The 20769-nt window shown below is 41.7% G+C and overlaps 1 protein-coding gene across 1 annotated transcript in view; it reads left to right on the forward strand.

The window, feature by feature from the left end:
* The first annotated feature begins 535 nt into the window (after window positions 1–535).
* The window catches only part of MPPED1 (metallophosphoesterase domain containing 1), a 59135-nt gene continuing 38901 nt past the window's right edge, over window positions 536–20769 (forward strand). The window contains exon 1 of the mRNA XM_066589406.1: window positions 536–687. Within this exon, the coding sequence (XP_066445503.1) occupies window positions 536–687 (152 nt within the window). The remainder of the gene's footprint in view (window positions 688–20769) is intronic.

Below are 20769 nucleotides of genomic sequence, written 5' to 3' on the forward strand. Positions count from 1 at the left end.
CATTTAAGTGCTGCTTTTTAGCAACATTTAGCGGCTTGTCGCTTGTCATGTGGCGGCTTGTAAAATTAATTTTCTTTTTATCTTGGCCTGAAAAAAAAACACCCATTAATACAAAAGAACGGAGGAAAAAAATGCATTGTTTATAGTTAGCAGCACAGAAAAAGGGATTTCAGTTCTCGGAAACTGGCGGGGGATTTTTTTTCTCTATTTTCTTTGTGATATATTAACCCCTCGTTTTCCTATTTCCTCTTGGGAAAAGATGGTCTGTCGGAAAAAAAAAAATCAGTTTAACAACAGACCGACCCTACTAACTTATATGTGCCAATTACCCCCCGCCGTCATAAATGTACCCCCACCTCGGCGATTTCTCACGTGGCTTATGTGTGAAACAGTTACATCTTCTTTCCCTGTTTTTTTAGGATCTTAAGGAGGGGAGTGTATTAAAGACGGAGAAGATGACATACTTGTCTCTCATCGGGGTGGGAAGATAGCAGGGACAATCGTATGAAAATAAAACCAGGACCACACTGCGACGATGGCGTACACCCACTCGCACATCATGGCATCAAGAAGGCATCCGCCAAGTCGAGTCATTATTGAACTAGACGAGTACAGTTCCAATCCCACACAGGCGTTCACATTCTACAACATCAACCAGGGACGATTCCAGCCGCCCCATGTTCAAATGTGAGTAACAAAGAAGTTTTATTCTTAACGATGACGCGAAAATGAGCAGCGGAGTCTCTGTTAATTGTAGTACCGATATAGGGTGAGTGGAAGGTTCTGCATAGGACGGCAGGTAAAACTACTGCATTGACTTCTTATGATGCGCCCGTAGAAAACTCTTCTACATTTTCTACTTATGTCCATATCATATCCGCTGTCATACTATTGATAAGGTAATTAGGTTAATAGGAGTGTGGACAGATGGATGGATGGATGGATGGATGGATGGATGGATGGATAGATAGATAGATAGATAGATAGATAGATAGATAGATAGATAGATAGATAGATAGATAGGAGATAGATAGATAGAAGATAGATAGATATGAGATAGATAGATAGATAGATATGAGATACATAGATAGATAGATAGATAGATAGGAGATAGATATGAGATAGATAGATAGATAGATATGAGACAGATAGATAGATAGATAGATAGATAGATAGATAGATAGATAGATAGATAGATAGATAGATAGATATTAGGTACTGGATTAATATATAAATGGATACTAAATAGATTTGAAAAAAGTCCTGGTATGGAACTAAAGTGTTGCACTGAATGTGAGTAAATCCCACTGCTTTTTGGATTTCTTGGAGTTTTGTGGATTTAAAAAAAAAAAAATATATATATATATATATATATATATATATATATGAGATTGATACAAAGATAGATAGATAGATAGATAGATAGATAGGAGATAGATAGATAGATAGATAGATAGATAGATAGATAGATAGATAGATAGGAGATAGATAGATAGATAGGAGATAGATAGATAGATAGATAGATAGATAGATAGATAGATAGATAGATAGATAGATAGATAGATAGATATGAGATAGATAAATAGATATGAGATAGATAAATAGATATGAGATAGATAAATAGATAGATAGATAGATAGATAGAGATATGAGATAGATAGATAAATAGATATGAGATAGATAGATAAATAGATAGGAGATAGATAGATAGGAGATAGATAGGAGATAGATAGATAGATAGATATGAGATAGATAGATAGATATGAGATAGATGATAGATAGATAGATAGCTATGAGATAGAAGGATAGATATGAGATAGATAGATAGATAGATAGATAGATAGATAGATAGATAGATAGATAGATAGATAGATAGATATGGGACAGACAGAAGGATAGATAGATAGATATGAGATAGATAGATATGAGATAGATAGATAGATATGAGATAGATAGATATGAGATAGATATGAGATAGATAGATGTGTAGATATCTGCTTAGATACATAGATATTAAATATACATTGGGTTGATGGATTGATACATAAATATTAGATAGACAGATACATATGAGTACAAAGATATTGGATGGATATATAGACAGATACACAAATAGATAGATATTGGATAAATAGATGGATGGATACATATTAGATAGACTTGAAAAATGTCCTGGCATAGGACTAAAATGTTGCACTAACCTAAGTAAATAGATCTAACTGTTTATTTGGATAGATAGATAGATAGATAGGAGATAGATAGATAGGAGATAGATAGATAGATAGATAGATAGATAGATAGATAGATAGATAGATAGGAGATAGATAGATAGGAGATAGATAGATAGATAGATAGATATGAGATAGATAGATAGATAGATAGATATGAGATAGATAGATAGATAGATAGATAGATAGATAGATAGATAGATAGATATGAGATAGATAGATAGATAGATATGAGATAGATAGATAGATAGATAGATAGATAGATAGATATGGATAGATAGATATAAGATAGATAGATATGAGATAGATAGATAGATAGATATGAGATAGATAGATAGATAGATAGATATGAGATAGATAGATAGATGATAGATAGATAGATATGGATAGATAGATATAAGATAGATATGAGATAGATCGATATGATATAGATAGATAGATGTGAGATAGATAGATGGATATATATTAGATAGATAGATTGATAGATAGATAGATCTGAGATAGATAGATAGATAGATAGATAGATAGATAGATAGATAGATAGATAGATAGATAGATAGATAGATATTGGATAAATGAATATACAGCTATTATGTAGGTGGATACATATAGATACAAGACATACAGATAAGATGGATTAACAGATGATAGATACTGGATAAATAGATATATATGAGATAGATAGGGGACATACGCATTAGTTAGATACATAGATGACAGATACCAGCTAGATATGAGATAGATAATGCTTTTTATGTATTTGTTATTTACAGCTATATCACTCTGATATGTTGAACACTTGGACACGGCGCGCTTGTTCTGAGTAATACAGCGAATCCGAAATGAAAGTTTATATCTTGTAGTTTAGCCCATCATTTGTTCAGCTGTCTGATGGTGGAATATAAAATCATCACCTGACGCCGTAAGAAATGATAGTTATGGATGTGCGGGAAAATATTTATTATGTTCCATAAATATGTGTGAGCGCGGCGGTGATAAATACAGAGTGAAGCAGGACTGATGCTCGCCTGTCAGCGACGATAGGAGCGAGAAGGATGGGTGTGCGCGAAATCACAGCAAACCAGCAGAACTTCCACTATTGTGTATAGAGAGAAAGTAGCTAAAACATTTTTAGAGCTTTATTTTTTAAATCATTTGGAGTCATTTTAATTTTGCATTCGTAATCATTAAAGGAAAATATTTTCTCCTGAAGTTCTATAAATTTTTGGAAGACAACTTTTGCGGTAATCCTTACACTGCATATTCCTACTTCAAGCAGGCAGAGGGGTAACTTGCGGTTACTGGACCCCAATACAAAATCTGTAACAGGCCCCCACCTACCATAATACTGGTGTTCCCTTACGGGGCCGAGAGGTCTGCTGTAGCCCCTATTGCCCTCGGCAGATGATAAGGAAGGTCTGAGAAGGTTATTGTAGTGGCCCAGTACATGCTTTCCTGGCTCCCTCCATAAGGTCATACATGTCTGTCTTATGTAGATGTACTGTGCAAAAGTGTCTTGTCATTCTGTTATGTGTATTGCACAGCTGCAGCGTGTGAAGGGTTAATGTCTGTAAAGTGTGAGCTGACTGTCTGTAAATGTATCAATTTATGTCCTGTCACGTGGTATGAGAGGGACTATAACTATGAGTGATTGAGAGCGGGAAAGCAGTGGTCTTCCATCTGGCTTCCATCTGAGTTCCACCTTGGCTTACACCTACAGTACAGAGACACATGAGGGCACCTTCAGCCCTTGTGTGTTGAAGATGGAGGAGGAGAGATTTCTGGAATGCATGATCAGCATGATCAGTAAGTGAATCCCAGAGAGAGAGAGAGTGTGTGAGGTAGTCCTAAATCTTTCCTACACAAGGCGCAGTGCAGAGGTACTCTTCAAGTTCTTTCAGTTGTTCACACCCAAGTGTCCTGAAGTCTGGTACACGTCTTCAATTGTCACACACACAGGCGTCCTAAAGTCTGGTATCGCTGTGTGGAGGTACTCATCTTCAAGTCTGTCTGTATATATATCTGTAACACTATCAGCACTTGAAATATTGTCTACTCTTGCCTTGTATTTTTGAAGTTACTTCAAGTAAATTTATTCCAGGCCCTAACTGTTCCCAGGGACCTGAGGTACTATATCTCTGTCTGTGGCTCAATTATTTCCCTGCTGATGTTAATGCCGGTGGGTACCGGAACGGTAGCGTCACCTGTGACAAACTCTGCACCCTTTCTACTGTTTATTGGGCATCCCCATGCCGGGGGTGTCTGGAAGAGCCCCAGTGCTGCCCTGGCCTTGGCTGCATGCGTCCCTCCGGGAGGAAGTGTGGTAAGTGCCACCGTGACAAGCCAGCATCTTGCCCTCCCAGCTCCTCAGCATATGCCATGTGTCCGGGGTCACCCTGTGGGACGCTGCATTATTATTATTCATACATGCAGAGCCACCATTGGAGTAGTACAAGGTGGCACTGTCATCATAGAATCATAGAGTTAGAAGGGACCTCCAGGGTCATCGGTTCCAACCCCCTGCTCAGTGCAGGATCACTAAATCATCCCAGACAGATGTTTGTCCAGCCTTTGTTTGAACACTTCAACTCATTGATCACTCTCACTGTCAGAAAGTTTTTTCTAGTATCTACTTTTTGTCTCCTCCCTTTCAGTTTCATCCCATTGCTTCTAGTCTTTCCTTGTGCAGATGAGAATAGGGCTGATGCCTCTGCACTGTGACAGCCCTTCAGATATTTGTAGACGACTATTAAGTCTCCTCTCAGCCTTCTCTTCTGCAAGCTAAACATTCCTAGACATTCATAGGACATGATTTGAAGACCATTTACGATCTTGGTAACTCTACTCTGAACTTGCTCCAGTTTGTCTATGTCTTTTTTTAAAGTGGGGTGCCCAGAACTGGACACAGTATTCCAGATGACGTCTGACTAAGGAAGAGTAGAGGGGGATAATTACCTCAAATGATCTAGACTCTATGCTTCTCCTAATACATCCCAGAATTGTGTTTGCCTTCTTGGCTGCTGCATCACATTGTTGACTCATGTTCAGTCTGTGATCTATTAGTATACACAAGTCTTAGTCACATGTGCTGCTGCTTAGTCCAATTCCTCCCATTCTGTATGTGCTTTTTTCATTTTTCTTGCCCAGATGTAGGACTTTGCATTTCTTCTTGTTAAATACCATTCTGTTAGTCGCTGCCCACTGTGCAAGCTTTTCTAGATCTTTTTGAATTCTCTCTCTTCCCTAGTGTTAGCTATCCCTCCTAGCTTTGTGTCATCAGTGAATTTGATCAGTTTCCCATCAATTCCCTCCTCCAGATCATTTATAAAAATGTTGACCAACACTGGTCCTACGACAGAGTCTTGTGGTACCCCACTTGATACATTCGTCCACTTGGATATGCAGCCATTTATGACCCCTCTTTGAGTACGATCCCTCAGCCAGTTGTGAATCCACCTAACCGTTGCCTTGTCAGTTCCATATTTGGTCATTTCTTCAATAGGTATGGCATGAAATACTTTGTCAAATGCTTTACTAAAGTCAAGATATACTATATCTACCGCATATTCCTGATCAACCCAGTTGGTGATTCTGTCATAGAAGGAAATTAGATTCGCCTGGCATGACTTGTTTATTACAAACCCATGCTGGCTCTAGTTAATTACTCCATTTTTATCCAAGTACTTGCAGACATACTTTTTCTCTCTTCTACATTTTGGAAGATAAAGTTGTTCATCTGGAGTTCAGGCACCTGTGGGCTGCCACCCACCCATCAGACCTGGCATGGGAGCTATGAAGCTTCATCCTTATAACAACTGGACTTGCTTAAAGATAGAAGTTTATCCCCTATTCTGGGGATAACTTTCTGATCAGTGTAACCCCCACCCATCCCGAGAACAGGGGTCCGGAAGGCCACTACATGAACAGATGTACTCTGCTACTCCATTGATTTCAGTAAGAGCATGAAGATTGCTGAGTGCTTGAACTCGGCTCAATTCAGGTGGGAATATTTGGGACCTCCGTTCATGGCATTGGTGGTCAGACTACCTCCAATCAGAAAATTTTCCCTTGTCCTGTGTATCGGGTTGTCTCGGCACAACTTCTTTAATACAGTGGTGGGTAAACCAGGTTCCCAATGTCGTTCCCTTTATTTCACCTTTGTGTAAATGCACAGGCCACTGTTAGTATTCTACTATCCTGTCCTGTGAACCAAATCTATCTATCTATCTATATATCTCCACTAGAAGTCCATTTTTCAGATCAATTTTAAGATGTTTCATCTAGCCCTGTAATGTTTCATGCTGCCCTTCTCTGAGCAGATCTTCAATATATGAGTAATAAGATAGTACACTTTCTCAGTAGAGCTCAATGTCAGGTAGCAGCGCTACAGCTACATAATTATGAAAAGAACTGTGGTTCTTGTTTGTCTTCTGTGCTTAGCCAAAATTATATAATACACCAAGGAGTTGTCGGAATCGAATAAAACTTTATATGTATGAATGTAATGATATATAAGTGATTACACTTTTAGAGCGGAAGGATAAGTTTATTGGCAAAACTGTGTAATTAGCCAGGGCAGGAGGCTAGTAGCACGGTGGCTAATGTCTCAAACTTCCACTAAGCCGCGCTACAGTGACTGATGGGGAGCGTGATCTAAGGGCTGGTCTCCGGGAATGACGTTACAATGTAGCGTGGTGCAGATCCCCAGTGAAAAGGAGTCAGGAAGAGTTAGTAACAAAACTTACGTTTATTGTAGCTTCGGGTGGCAAACAAGGTGATCTTCCTTCCAGGATGGTGACTGGAGATACTGCTGCTTATAACACAATCCCATACTGCTTATCCAGGTTTTACACTTGGGCCCTGAGAAGCCTCCTGCAACATTGTATCTGGCACCTTGCTCCTTTCTCCTGACCAGCTGTCTGCACTTGTTCCTACAACTCATATGCTCTCCTCTCTGAAGTTTCTGGGACTGAACAGTAACTTTTATAAACTTTTGGCTCCTCCCAGCAGCATAGAGCCGAGAGGCTAGACAGATCCACTGGACAGATACTGAGTAATGATGAGCCACGGGGGCTATTCTATCCCCCTGGTGTGAACTCTTTCTTTCTCCAGTCACCAACTCAGTTATATACATTACTTCAGCCTAAATAACAGAATACTAAACCAGCCTGCCATCTAAAACCACTTAAACATATTTAACCCAACCTCTTTTACTAAGAGCAAGATTAACATTTAGTAATGACAACTGAGTCCTTACAATTCTACAATTCAGAGGAGGCTCCAGTACCCATTTGGGTGATCGTAGGCATACTGGCTCCATATGTTATTCTGCGGCACATTTGCCCACAGATGTTGCAACTGGGCCACTAGATCCGGCACACTCATAGGCTGCTGAAGCTGGCACTCCGGCTGGTCCCATAAATGTTCAATCGGAGAAAAATCTGCCAATCTGGAGGAGGAATTCCTGGGAACCCCTTGCTGTGTGTGGGTGAGTATTATCCTGTTGGAAAATGCTTCTTGGAAGCCGCCATGGGAGGGAACACGAGTTCGCAAGATGTCTTGAACATATCAATAAGCCGTTGTTGTACCTCGTACCACTACTAGGGGTTACCAATTGTCGTATGCTATAGCCCCCAGACCATCACACCAGCAGGGGGCATTGTGCCGCTCTGCAGCAAAGGCAGGATTAATGCACTCACCGCTGTGACACCAAATGTTCTTCTTCTACTCGCCTGGAAATGGTCCGGGCAGAGACACGAGTCTGTAATGAAGGTGAACAACAAAGCTGTTGGACCTTGTGCCCGTTGGCACATCAAACAATCCTCACTACTGGTGGTTTGTCAGGGCCGCCCAGAGTCTTGTCTCCGAGTGTGCGTGCCCTTATGTAACCAAAGCTCCCAACACCTCCTAACAGTTTGGAGAGAACGGCCTACATGGCGGGCAAATCGTCAAAATGGCCATCCTGCTTCTCTCTATGATGCGCCCCTCTCAAAGTCTAACTGGGCAAAATGTCTGCGTCGTAGAGGCGTCTAATGGTCAACGATCTCCCAACAAGAGGCCCACTACATAAAAGTAGCTTCTTCATAGGGCAACGGGGGAAGAACTTTTACGGCTTCTGGTTGTAAGACCCCGTGTCTAATCAGACCACAACTGTAACCCTTTACATTTCTGCCCGAGACGTAACTGCAGGCCGAGTTTTATAGCAATTTCGAGTCCTTCTGAGCAGGAATCACTTGAATTGACATCAGAAATAAGGAACTGATTAATCTAAGACTTGCATTAATTCCCGTATTGTCCAGCATTTGTTATTCTACGCAGTATACACCCCCCTGTAAGATGAGGAAAAATGGTTGAGTGTATTTAGATCTCTGGGTGCTGAGTGTAAGCGAACCAAGATACTCTATAATGAAGCCAGCTTCTTTGTCCCCATAACACTGACAGCTGTAGAACTCTCCTAACAGATACCCAAGGTACCCCCTCATAATGAAGCTTGCTATTGTGCCCCATAATGGTGACAACCAAAGTACATCCATGACTTGGGCAGCTATGTCCCGACTCTCGACCCAAAACTCCATAACTAAGCAAGCCATAGAGATCCCTATATCAATGATAGCTAAAGTGCCCACATAAAAGAACGAATTAGGGTTCATCACCCTCCCAAGCAGTTCATCTTTTGGAGAAACATGACATTCTAGAACATCAGGACAGAACTAAAGGCGTAGTCCAGTTTAGAAAGCCCATTTCCATACACCCTATTATGGTCCTCATTTCTTGGCCAGAATGGAGAGCAGTTATAAAGAACATCCCTTGCTCTGGAGGACCTTCCTGTCCTGCATTATACAGACAACTCATTGATTTGAATGGATGCTATGCAATACTTAATTTCTCCTGTGGAGGAGCTGCAGAGAAACTGAACACTCACTGCCTGGTTTTCCCCGCAGATCACAGCTAATCGCTGGGAGTTCCAGCTTGGAGACACTTTGCAATCAACTTACAAATAGGGATTGACCAGAGCAGAGAACCCTTTCAACATGTAAGCACTATCCCGCTAACTTCAGAAGACTTGAGAGGCTTAAAATTGGGCCTTACGTACTACTTACAATTGTAGACAAGCATGCAGCCACATATCGTAGAGACTAAACAGATCGCTGTTTCATTTTCTAACAGCGCCCACCGTGACCCCTTCAGTCTAACGCTTAACCCCCCCACCAAATCACTTTGATAGCCATCAATGTGTTGTGTTTGGAAGACCCCTCTAACATGCTGCCCCCCGGTTCTCTATTAATAGGCCTTCTAACCTCTGTTATGTTTCCCGCTGCTTTTCTCCGTCTTTGGCAGAATTCCTAACCTGCTCTTATTAATGAATCCCCCGCAGAGGTTTTATTGAATTCCTTCTAGGTGCAATGTAAAAAAAAAGGTTAATCTTCTTGGAGAAGCTGTAATTAACCTCGTCAGTGCAGTGGCCTCTGATACCGGGGATTCACACTAATTAAAACCCAGTGCTCTTTGTGGTAACTGGAGTAAATTATCACCAATTATACTGTGATTTGGAGCATCTTCATCAACACTCTCTTGTTAGACGCAGCGTTCAGTCATTATTCAGGAAGCGAGGCTTTCATATGCTGCCAGACTAATTATTTCTCTTAAAGGGGCCATCCCTCCATACTTTCCCTGGTAATAACGGCCTCTTTTATAGGAGATGGTTAGTTCCTAAATCGATGCATATGAGATAGGTGGATAGATATGAAGGGGGCCCAATACACAATCACCATTGGCCCTAAGAGTAAAGCTGCCCTGCATAGATGGATAGATATGAGAGTGGAAGATAGCTACATAGATATAAGTAGCATAGTCCAATCAAACATCAATCAGCGCCGACTAACAAAAGCTGAGATTGGGAAGAATCAGATCCTGAGCCGCTACAGCCTGAGCGCCCCACAACTTGGCCATCAAATCAGGAGAGCGCAGACTTAAGGCTAGTCTTAAGTCGTAGACTAAGGCCTCATGTCCACGGGGAAAATCAGGCCCGCTATGGATTCTCCATGGGGAATCCGCAGCGGGTCCCTCCTGCCCCACGACATGAGGGCTGAAAATAAGAATTACTCACCTCTCCGCATGCTCCGGATCTTCCCTTCTCCGCAGCCGGATCTTCTCTCCATCGCGGCCGGATCTTCTTTCCACCGAGCCGAAGAAAGAAGATCCGGCCGCAAAGAAGGGAAGACCCGTACCGTCCGGAGCAGGTTAAATTCTGGTGCGGGTCTCCCGCGGATCCGGACGGCTTCCATAGGCTTCAACAGAAGCCTGTGGGAGCCGTCCCTGCGGGAGACCCGCACTAAAATGGAGCATGTCCGGATTTTTTCCTGCACGCGGGACCCGCGCCTGCAGGGAAAAATGACATCCGCAGGTATTTAACTACCTGCGGGTGTCTAATGCATCCCTATGGGGCGCGGATCCGCATGCAGGAAAAACGCTGCGGATTGTAATTCATAATTTGCCCGTGGACATGAGGCCTAAGCGCTCCGGCACACTTGCGTTTTTCTTGCGCATTTTTTTCGTGCGATATCGCTGTGTTTTTTCCCCGCGATTGTCAATGGGACTTTCTAATGTTAAAAACGTATCGCAAGTTCGTGCTTTGCAATTTTTGGGCGATGTGTTTTTAACATTAGAAAGTCCCATTGACAATCGCTGGGGGAAAAAACACAGCGATATCGCAGCGTTAAAAAAAATGCAAGTGGGTGTTCACCCTAACTAGACTTAGTCGACGGAAAGCAAACTGTGCCAACAGCGCCACCAGCAGGCTGTGGAGGATGAGGCCCACTTCCTGCTACAATGCCCCAGATACTCAGTGGTGAGGGACACTCACTTCAGGAGACTCTGATCCCCTCCCGGACTGCAGCTCCACGATGGAGGAAGAGGAAGACACGGCGGCACAACATGTTAGTGCCCGCCATAGACTGAGAGGAGTGGGATATACTATGGGCTCTACATCCCCAACCCTGGATGTGTCCTTAAATCCTCAGCCCCAATCTCTCACCCCATTCCTCAATCCATATTTCCCATTTGCTTTGGTAATAGGGCTTTTACCCACTGAATTAAAGTAATTAGATTAGATAGAGAGAATAGCCGACCTGAGTGCAGGAGCTGGAGGCTGTGCGGCACCTCGTAGGGCATTTGTGTGAAGAGAACACTTCCCAGGACCATGCCTTAGGATAATATAAGGGGGCACAACTGCTGTGACTACTGGGGGAAGGAGTAGGCACTGCAGGGACCACAGGAGGGGGACTACTCTCACTTCTTTGGGAAGGAGAAGAGGCGCTGCTGGAACTACTGGGGGTGATAGTGAATGGAGCTTCTGGGGGAAGAAAGGGGTACTGCTCTGACTATAAGGGGAGCTGCAGGGACTATTGAGGACATGGGATATGAGATAAGTAGATTAGATCTAGCTGATCTCCCGTACTTTTTAACTTCAGATTCTCAATGACACTGTGGCGGGGTTCATGTTTTGTGGATCTACAATAAATCTGACACCAATTTAAACTTTAATAAGTAATATCTCGCTCCCCGTACCCTCCCGGAGACAGACTGCTGAACGCTGCACTTTAAAAAATATGTTAAACTTCACTATTGTCAGACTACAAAGGCGAGTGTTCATCTGACAAGCCGACTATTCCCCTGCGACGCTTCCCTGCTGCTCAGCTATTCTATCCCCTGCAATCCCAGAGGAGCTAATTATTACCAATGTATAGCTATTCTATAAAATGGAGGAGGCAGCGATAGACATGGGGGGCCGATGATCTCGTATGGAATCGGCAAATATGACTAGAGCGAAGATGGGGCCCTATAGACTGGGGGGGCCCGTAGTGTAATAAAAGCTGGGATGTATTTCCGTTCTCATATGTCTTACATCACTCAATGAGTCTGTCTGTAATCGAACACAAGGCCTGCGGGCCGAATCCATCCCGTCACCTCATTCACTGGCGGATCCAGGCAGTGTTCACCGGGTTACACTGGGGTTGGAGTGGAAGCCATCGCTCTTAATTGCAGGCGCAGCTCTAAGTGAAATCAATGGGACCCCAGGCTGCAACTACAAGCACAGGTCCCATTTCCAATGAGAGCTTTGCCTACAAGCGGTAGCCACTGCACAGCGGTCAGACCAGCGCTCCAACCTCAGTGTAGCCCGGAGGGCGCTGCCTGGATAACCCATTTACAGGAATTCTACTCACCCTACCTGTAGCTCTGGTCCGCGGTGCAGTCTGTGACCGCTGACCTCTTCGATGAGTGGGGTTGCCATTGGCCTCCCTGGAACTACTATGGAGTCACTATTACTTCTGGGGCCACTATAGAGTCACTATCACTACTGGGGCCCCTATGGGGGGGATACTGTTAGGGCTCAATCACACGGGCGTAAGCGCATTTCAGTTGCGCTAATATGCTGCGTATTTCTGCAACCAAACATACACTGCGTATTTGCGCACACAAAAAAGAGCGCCGGCGGGCTCAATGACATGATGGGCCCATTCACTTCAATGGCTTATTACAGGGCGTAATATGCACCATATTAGATCATGCCGTGTATTTTGTAACGTGATTGCACACCTGTGTGTCTCACATCTATCCATCTTACCCCAATAGATAAATATAGTCTGCGGCGCTATTTGCTCAGTTTACACTAATGGAATGGAAGCAACTAAAAGCTTTCCATTTGCTTTGCTTTTTTTTTTTTTTGAAACCCCATTGAAATCAATAGGAACAAAACGGATCGTTTATTTGAGGTTTAATTCTATTTCTCTGCTCCAAAAATGGTGGAATTCTACCTGATGGGGTGAGTGAGGTGTGAATGCACCCCTACATGAAATAGACGCCTGAGAAGCCAGGTAATTCTGCGAGCATCTGGAAGTGATGTGATAGACTGATTAGGCTCGTTGCACACGTGTCGGAGGTTCTGTTCTATGCCTCTGGCACCGAGCTGCCATGAGATGCCTGACAAAAAAGTCTTGCATGCAGGAATTCTTCATGTGGTAAAGATGGCAGACAGGTTTAGGAACCAAACAAAACCCATTATAGTCAAAGGGGTCAGCACAGCACCGTCATGAGACGGATCAGGGGATTCCATTTTTGGGGCAGGAAAACGGAATTCTTAGCACTAATGTGAATTTAGCGATAGATAGATATGAGATAGATAGATATGAGATAGATAGATAGATAGATAGATAGATAGATAGATATGAGATAGATAGATATGAGATAGATAGATAGATATGAGATAGATAGATATGAGATAGATAGATATGAGATAGATAGATAGATATGAGATAGATAGATATGAGATAGATAGATATGAGATAGATAGATAGATAGATAGGAGATAGATAGATAGGAGATAGATAGATAGATAGAGAGATATGAGATAGATAGATAGATAGATAGATAGGAGATAGATAGATAGATAGATAGATAGATAGATAGATAGATAGGAGATAGATATGAGATAGATAGATAGGAGATAGATAGATAGATAGATAGATAGATAGATAGATAGATAGATAGATAGATAGATAGATAGATAGGAGATAGATAGATAGATAGATAGATAGGAGATAGATAGATAGATAGATAGATAGATGGATAGATAGAGAGATATGAGATAGATAGATGGATAGATAGGAGATAGATAGATAGATAGATAGGAGATAGATAGATAGAGAGATATGAGATAGATAGATAGATATGAGATAGATAGATATGAGATAGATAGATATGAGATAGATAGATAGATATGAGATAGATAGATATGAGATAGATAGATATGAGATAGATAGATAGATAGATAGGAGATAGATAGATAGGAGATAGATAGATAGATAGAGAGATATGAGATAGATAGATAGATAGATAGATAGATAGATAGATAGGAGATAGATAGATAGATAGATAGATAGATAGATAGATAGGAGATAGATATGAGATAGATAGATAGGAGATAGATAGATAGATAGATAGATAGGAGATAGATAGGAGATAGATAGATAGATAGATAGATGGATAGATAGAGAGATATGAGATAGATAGATGGATAGATAGGAGATAGATAGATAGATAGATAGGAGATAGATAGATAGAGAGATATGAGATAGATAGATAGATAGATAGACATGAGATAGATAGATAGATAGACAGACATGAGATAGATAGATAGATATCAGATGATAGATATGAGATAGATAGATATGAGAGAGATAGATAGATATGAGATAGATAGATAGATATGAGATGATAGATAGATAGATAGATATGAGATGATAGATAGATAGATAGATATGAGATGATAGATAGATAGATATGAGATAGATAGATAGATAGATAGATAGATAGATAGATATGAGATAGATAGATAGATAGATAGATATGAGATAGACAGAAGAATAGACAGATATGAGATAGATAGATATGAGATAGATAGATATGAGAGTGCGTTCACACGAGCGCATAAATGGTGCGTTTTTGCAACCAAACGTATATACGTGACCATCTGAGGTATTGGTTTCGAATGTATTCGTTCACATGGGCGATTTTACGGCGCGTAAAAACGGCAACCCGAAAAAAAAACGGAACATATGCGACCAAAATACGCGCCAACGCATATTCGATGGCCAAAAAGATACTTTGCAAAGTAGGAACAAACGAAAATACGCTTTCTAGCTCTGGTCGTGATCGGCGAAAAACGTTCTCTCCGGCGATTATACGTTGCGCTCGTGCGAACGTAAATACGCCTACGCTCCTGTGAACGCACCCTGAGATAGATAGATAGATAGACAGATATGAAATAGATAGAAAGATAGATAGATAGATAGATATGAGATAGATAGCTAGCTAGATAGATAGATAGATGGGAGATAGATAGATAGATAGATAGATAGATAGATAGATAGATAGATAGATAGGAGATAGATAGATAGATAGATAGATAGATAGATAGATAGATAGATATTAGATGGATAGATGTGAGCTAGATAGATAGATAGATAGATAGATAGGAGATAGATAGATAGATAGATGGGAGATAGATATGAGATAGATAAATAGATAGACAGGATAGAGATGAGAGTTGATAAATGGATGGATAGATAGATAGATAGATATGAGATAGATAGATAGATAGATAGATATGAGATAGATAGATAGATAGATAGATATGAGATAGACAGATAGATGGATAGATAGATAGATAGATAGATAGATATGAGATAGATAGATAGATATGAGATAGATAGATAGATATGAGATAGATAGATAGATAGATATGAGATAGATAGATAGATATGAGATAGATAGATATGAGAGAGAGAGAGAGATAGATAGATAGATATAAAACAGATAGATAGATATGAGATAGATAGATAAATAGACAATAGATAGATAGATAAATAGATTGATATGAGATAGATAGATAGATGATAGGAGATAGATAGATATGAGATAGATTAGATATTAGATAGAGATATAAACAGATAAATAGACACGATAGATAGATAGATAGATAGATAGATAGATAGATAGATAGATAGATAGGAGATAGATAGAGAGATAGATAGATAGATATGTAGTATCCCAGAACAACATCCTGGCCCCCTCCATAATTGTCATACATGTATTGTATTATGTGGATGCACTGTGCAAAGCTGTCATGTCTATTTTCTGTATGTGTGTTGCACAGCTGCAGCATCTGAAGGGTTAACTGTAGAGATGAGTGAGTATACTCACTAAGGCACATTACTCGAGCGAGTAGTGCCTTAGCCGAGTATCTCCCCGCTCGTCTCTAAAGATTCGGGGCCGTCGGGGGAGAGCGGGGAGGAACGGAGGGGAGATCTCTCTCTCCCTCTCTCCCTCCTGCTCCCCACCGCAACTCACCTGTCACCGGCGCCGGCCCCCGAATCTTTAGAGACGAGCGGGAAGATACTCGGCTAAGGCACTACTCGCTCCAGTAATGTGCCTTAGCGAGTATACTCGCTCATCTCTAGTTAACTCCCATAAATCATTGTCTGTCAGCTCTGTCTGCTGCTGAGTTTGTCTGTCTTACTGTGTCATGTGGTACAAGTGAGGTTATAAAAGTGAGTCTCTGAGATCGGGGAAGGGTCTTCTTCTTTCTGTGTTGGAGCAGGGTTCCATCTTACCTGCTGCTCGGAGCTAACACAGAGTCGCATGGGAGCACCATCAGCTTCATGTTGGTGAAGATGGAGGAAGAGCAACGACTACCCGTAACGCATGGAGTGTGGATGTAAGGGAGTGAGTCCATTCCAGAGAGAGAGCACACAACCCCCAACATCCTACTTCACACAAACCCATTCACACTACAGGCATTATTTTTCCTGTGTGGCCATCCGCAAATGGAATCCCTACACAGTGGTACGTGATTGTGACCCCCACGTGGAGAATGTGCGGGTGCATTTAAGCTAAGTCTTCTTCTCAGTAATTTTGTCCTGCCGTAGAGTATGTGGAGAGGATCTTGTCTTTTTATCTCCTCCGGAGTATATTTCATGTCCGGGACCGGTGACATATAGATAACGTGGACTATAGGGCCGTATTGTTCCTGTGTATTTCTCCTCCCAACCTCTGAGCTTCTGCCTGTAACGGCTGCCGTGAATGTTACCTGTAATTACCTGTATGCAAAGTTTACCTAAATAAAGTTTTACAGGGCCTCAACTGTTCCTGAGGACCCGAGGTGCGATACACTTGTGCAGTGTTTATTACTCCGCCACATAGAAATAACGGTGTGGGAACATTGGCGTCACGACGTGATATACATATAGACTTCCCTAAATATTCCCCCCCTGTGTTACCACTCAGTTATACTGTGACAATGACTAGGCCTCCGGCCATACCCACGGTGAGTGGACTTCCAGCAGTGGGGTTTTATAGTCCGCCCCGGGACCTATTGCAGCTAGAATAGATATGAGATAGATAGATAGATATGAGATAGATAGATAGATGAGATAGATAGATATGAGATAGATAGATAGATAGATAGATAGATAGATAGATAGATAGATAGATAGATAGATAGATAGATAGATATGAGACAGATAGATAGATAGATAGGAGATAGATAGACAGATGTGATAGAACTCGCGAGCAGACATACACAAAGACGGACAAACACCCCAAACACTCAGCATACCTGCACGCATGAACAGATGGAATATATACGGTACAAAGTTTCGGCTCATATTTTGGCCAAGACATTTAAGCCTGCGACAAGGGTCCTTATTGTCTTGTGGGTCCTTAACCCCTTCATGACATGGCCTATTTTGGCGTTGAGGACCAAGCGATTTTTTGGTATTTTTCCATCTCCATTTTTCAAAAGCCATAACTTTTTTATTTTTCCGTGGACGCGGCCGTATGAGGGCTTGTTTTTTGCGTGGCGAACTGTAGTTTTTATCGATGCCAATTTTGGGTACATAGACTATATTGTCCTTTTTTTTTTTTTTTTTAATGATAGCAGAGAGAGAAAACGCATCAATTCTGCCATAGATTTTTTTTATTTTTTTTTTACACCGTTAATCATGCAGCATAAATGAGACTTTCCATTTTTTCTGCAGACCGGTACGGTTACAACGATACCAAAATTCTAACATTTTTTTTAGGTTTTCCCACTTTTCTGCAATAAAAACCCTTTTTTTTGGAAATCTTTTTTCTATTCTAAATTGCTGCATTCAAAGTCACGTAACTTTTTTATTTTTTGATGTACAGAGCTCTATGAGGGCTTATTTTTTGCGAGACGAGCTGTAGATTTTATTGGTACCATTTTGGCGTACATACGACTTTTTTGATCACTTTTATTGCGTTTTTAGTGAGGCAAAATGCTAAAAACGAGCATTTTGCCTCAGTTTTTTAGCTTTTTTTTTAGCGTTTTTTTCGGTGCACAGTCAAAAGCATGTGCAACTTATTGTACGCATCGTTACGGACGCGACAATACCAAATATGTGGGGTTTTATTTTTTTTTTACCTTTTTTTATGCTAATCTGAGAAAAAGCATAAAAAATGGTTTTTTTTACTCTTTTTTTTACATTTTTTTTTATTCATTTTTTAAATCTTTCTTTTTTTTATACTGTTTGTGTCCCTCTGAGGGACTTTAACCACTGCCCTGATGATCGCTGTTATAAGGCATGGCAGAGCTACTGCTCTCCCATGCCTTATCGCTCATACAGCGATCTCAGGCATAGGCAATACAGGACGCCAGTGTCTGGCGTCCTGTTGCCATGGTGACAGGCCGGGCTCTCGCGATGACATCGCGAGAGCCGGCCGGAGACACAGAGGGAGCCGCGCTCCCGCTGTGAACTCTTCCCCTGCCGCGATCTACTTAGATCGCGGCAGGGAAGGGGTTAACAGTGGCGGGCGCATCTCTGATGTCCCCCCGCTGCTGCAGCGAGACGCCGGCTGTGACTGACAGCCGGCTCCCGCTGCGGGATAGCGCTGGATCACATATGATCCAGCGCTATCTCCAGGACGTAAGTTTACGCCCTGTTGCGGGAAGTACCAGGCTGCCAGGACGTAAACTTACGCCCTGCAGCGGGAATGGGTTAAAGGGGTTGTCCCGCAAAACAAAGTTGGGGTATACACTTCTGTATGGCCATATTAATGCACTTTGTAATATACATCGTGCATTAATTATGAGCCATACAGAAGTTATTCACTTACCTGTTCCGTTGCTGGCGTCCCCGTCTCCATGGTGCCATCTAATTTTCAGCGTCTAATCGCCGGATTAGACGCGCTTGCGCAGTCCGGTCTTCTTCTTTCCTGAATGGGGCCGCTCGTGCCGGAGAGCGGCTCCTCGTAGCTCCGCCCCGTCACGTGCCGATTCCAGCCAATCAGGAGGCTGGAATCGGCAATGGACCGCACAGAAGACCTGCGGTCCACCGAGGGTGAAGATCCCGGCGGCCATCTTCACCAGGTAAGTAAGAAGTCACCGGAGCGCGGGGATTCAGGTAAGCACTATCCGGTTTTCTTTTTTAACCCCTGCATCGGGTTTGTCTCGCGCCGAAAGGGGGGGCTATTGAAAGAAAAAAAACCCGTTTCGGCGCGGGACAACCCCTTTACCTCTCACAAGACAACTTATCCCATGAATCCTGCCTGCAAGCAGGGTGATCGTCCCAATAGACACGGCCCCGCATTGGAACCTAAGAGCCTAACTCGCCCAGAGATGGTAAATGATCGCAGCAGATAGGACACAGTTAACAATAGGGATTGCATACAACACAGAACAGGACTGTTTATACCACATGTCCAGCCACCTACACAGACACACAGAACATGTCGATGTTCACACGATAGATAGTTCTTGGGAAGATAGATTGGTTGGATACATAGATTTTGGATAGACAGATACATACATAGATGTTGGATGGATAGAGATAGATAGATAGATAGATAGATAGATAGATAGATAGATAGATAGATAGATAGGAGATAGATAGATAGATAGATATATGATAGATAGATAGATAAATAGATATATATATGATAGATAGATAGATATGAGATAAATAGATAGATAGGAGATAGATAGATAGGAGATAGATAGATAGGAGATAGATAGATATTAGATAGGTCCAACTGATCTCATTTCTATCTGTCTGTCTCAAATCAATTAATCAGTCCATCTCATAACTATCTATCACATATAGTCCAACTGATAGATGGATAGAAGACATACAGAGAGATGAACGGACCAATCAAATGATAAGAAAATAAACTGACCAATGAATTGATAGATAGGAAGATTATCCTCTCTGTCTCTCAGTGTCTTATATCTATCTATCAATCGGACTGCATCTGATAGATATGCAATACTTGTAAGAGCAATAGATACACCGATTGAGATAGAAGGTTATGAGATAGATAGATATGAGATAGATAGATAGATAGATGGTTATGAGATGATCGGACTCTATTGATGTATCTCGTATGTATTTTACTTGTCATTTATACCTCAAGAAAACATGCAGAATATAAAGACGGTATTTCTCCCTCCTGAGGTGGCTATACATTATCTCCGCCTCCTTATACTGTATAAGGCCCCCTGTAATGGAGGGGACAGGATCTGCCAATAAAATATGCAAAGCGGCCTCCTCTCCACAAGGTAGAAGACATTCTGTACTGGAGCTATTTTAATCTGCTACATCGAGGGAATCTTCACAAGGATTTCAGCTTGAAACAAATATTAATAGCAGATTGAGAGAGACGTTCATTCCTCTGCGGCTCTATGACAAACTCAAAGGGGAAGAATTAAAGAATTCTGATGTCAAACTGTTATTAGGGGGCGAATCCGTACCAACCGTAAGTGAAAATGGGATTTGCATTAAAGTGACAGAAGCTTTACGAAGTTTAAAGAAAAGGGTTGTTCCGGTCCTACCGACCCTCCTTGCACTCCACAGGAGGGTTAAAATACTTTCAACACTGCAAAACCTACTATAATAAGGTCCAACATGAAGCATACATGGGCCCATTGAGCTCACTGGTGGTAGTCTCATACACAGAGATAATA

Source organism: Eleutherodactylus coqui, chromosome 2 (genome assembly GCF_035609145.1).
Source record: "Eleutherodactylus coqui strain aEleCoq1 chromosome 2, aEleCoq1.hap1, whole genome shotgun sequence".
NCBI lineage: Eukaryota > Metazoa > Chordata > Amphibia > Anura > Eleutherodactylidae > Eleutherodactylus > Eleutherodactylus coqui.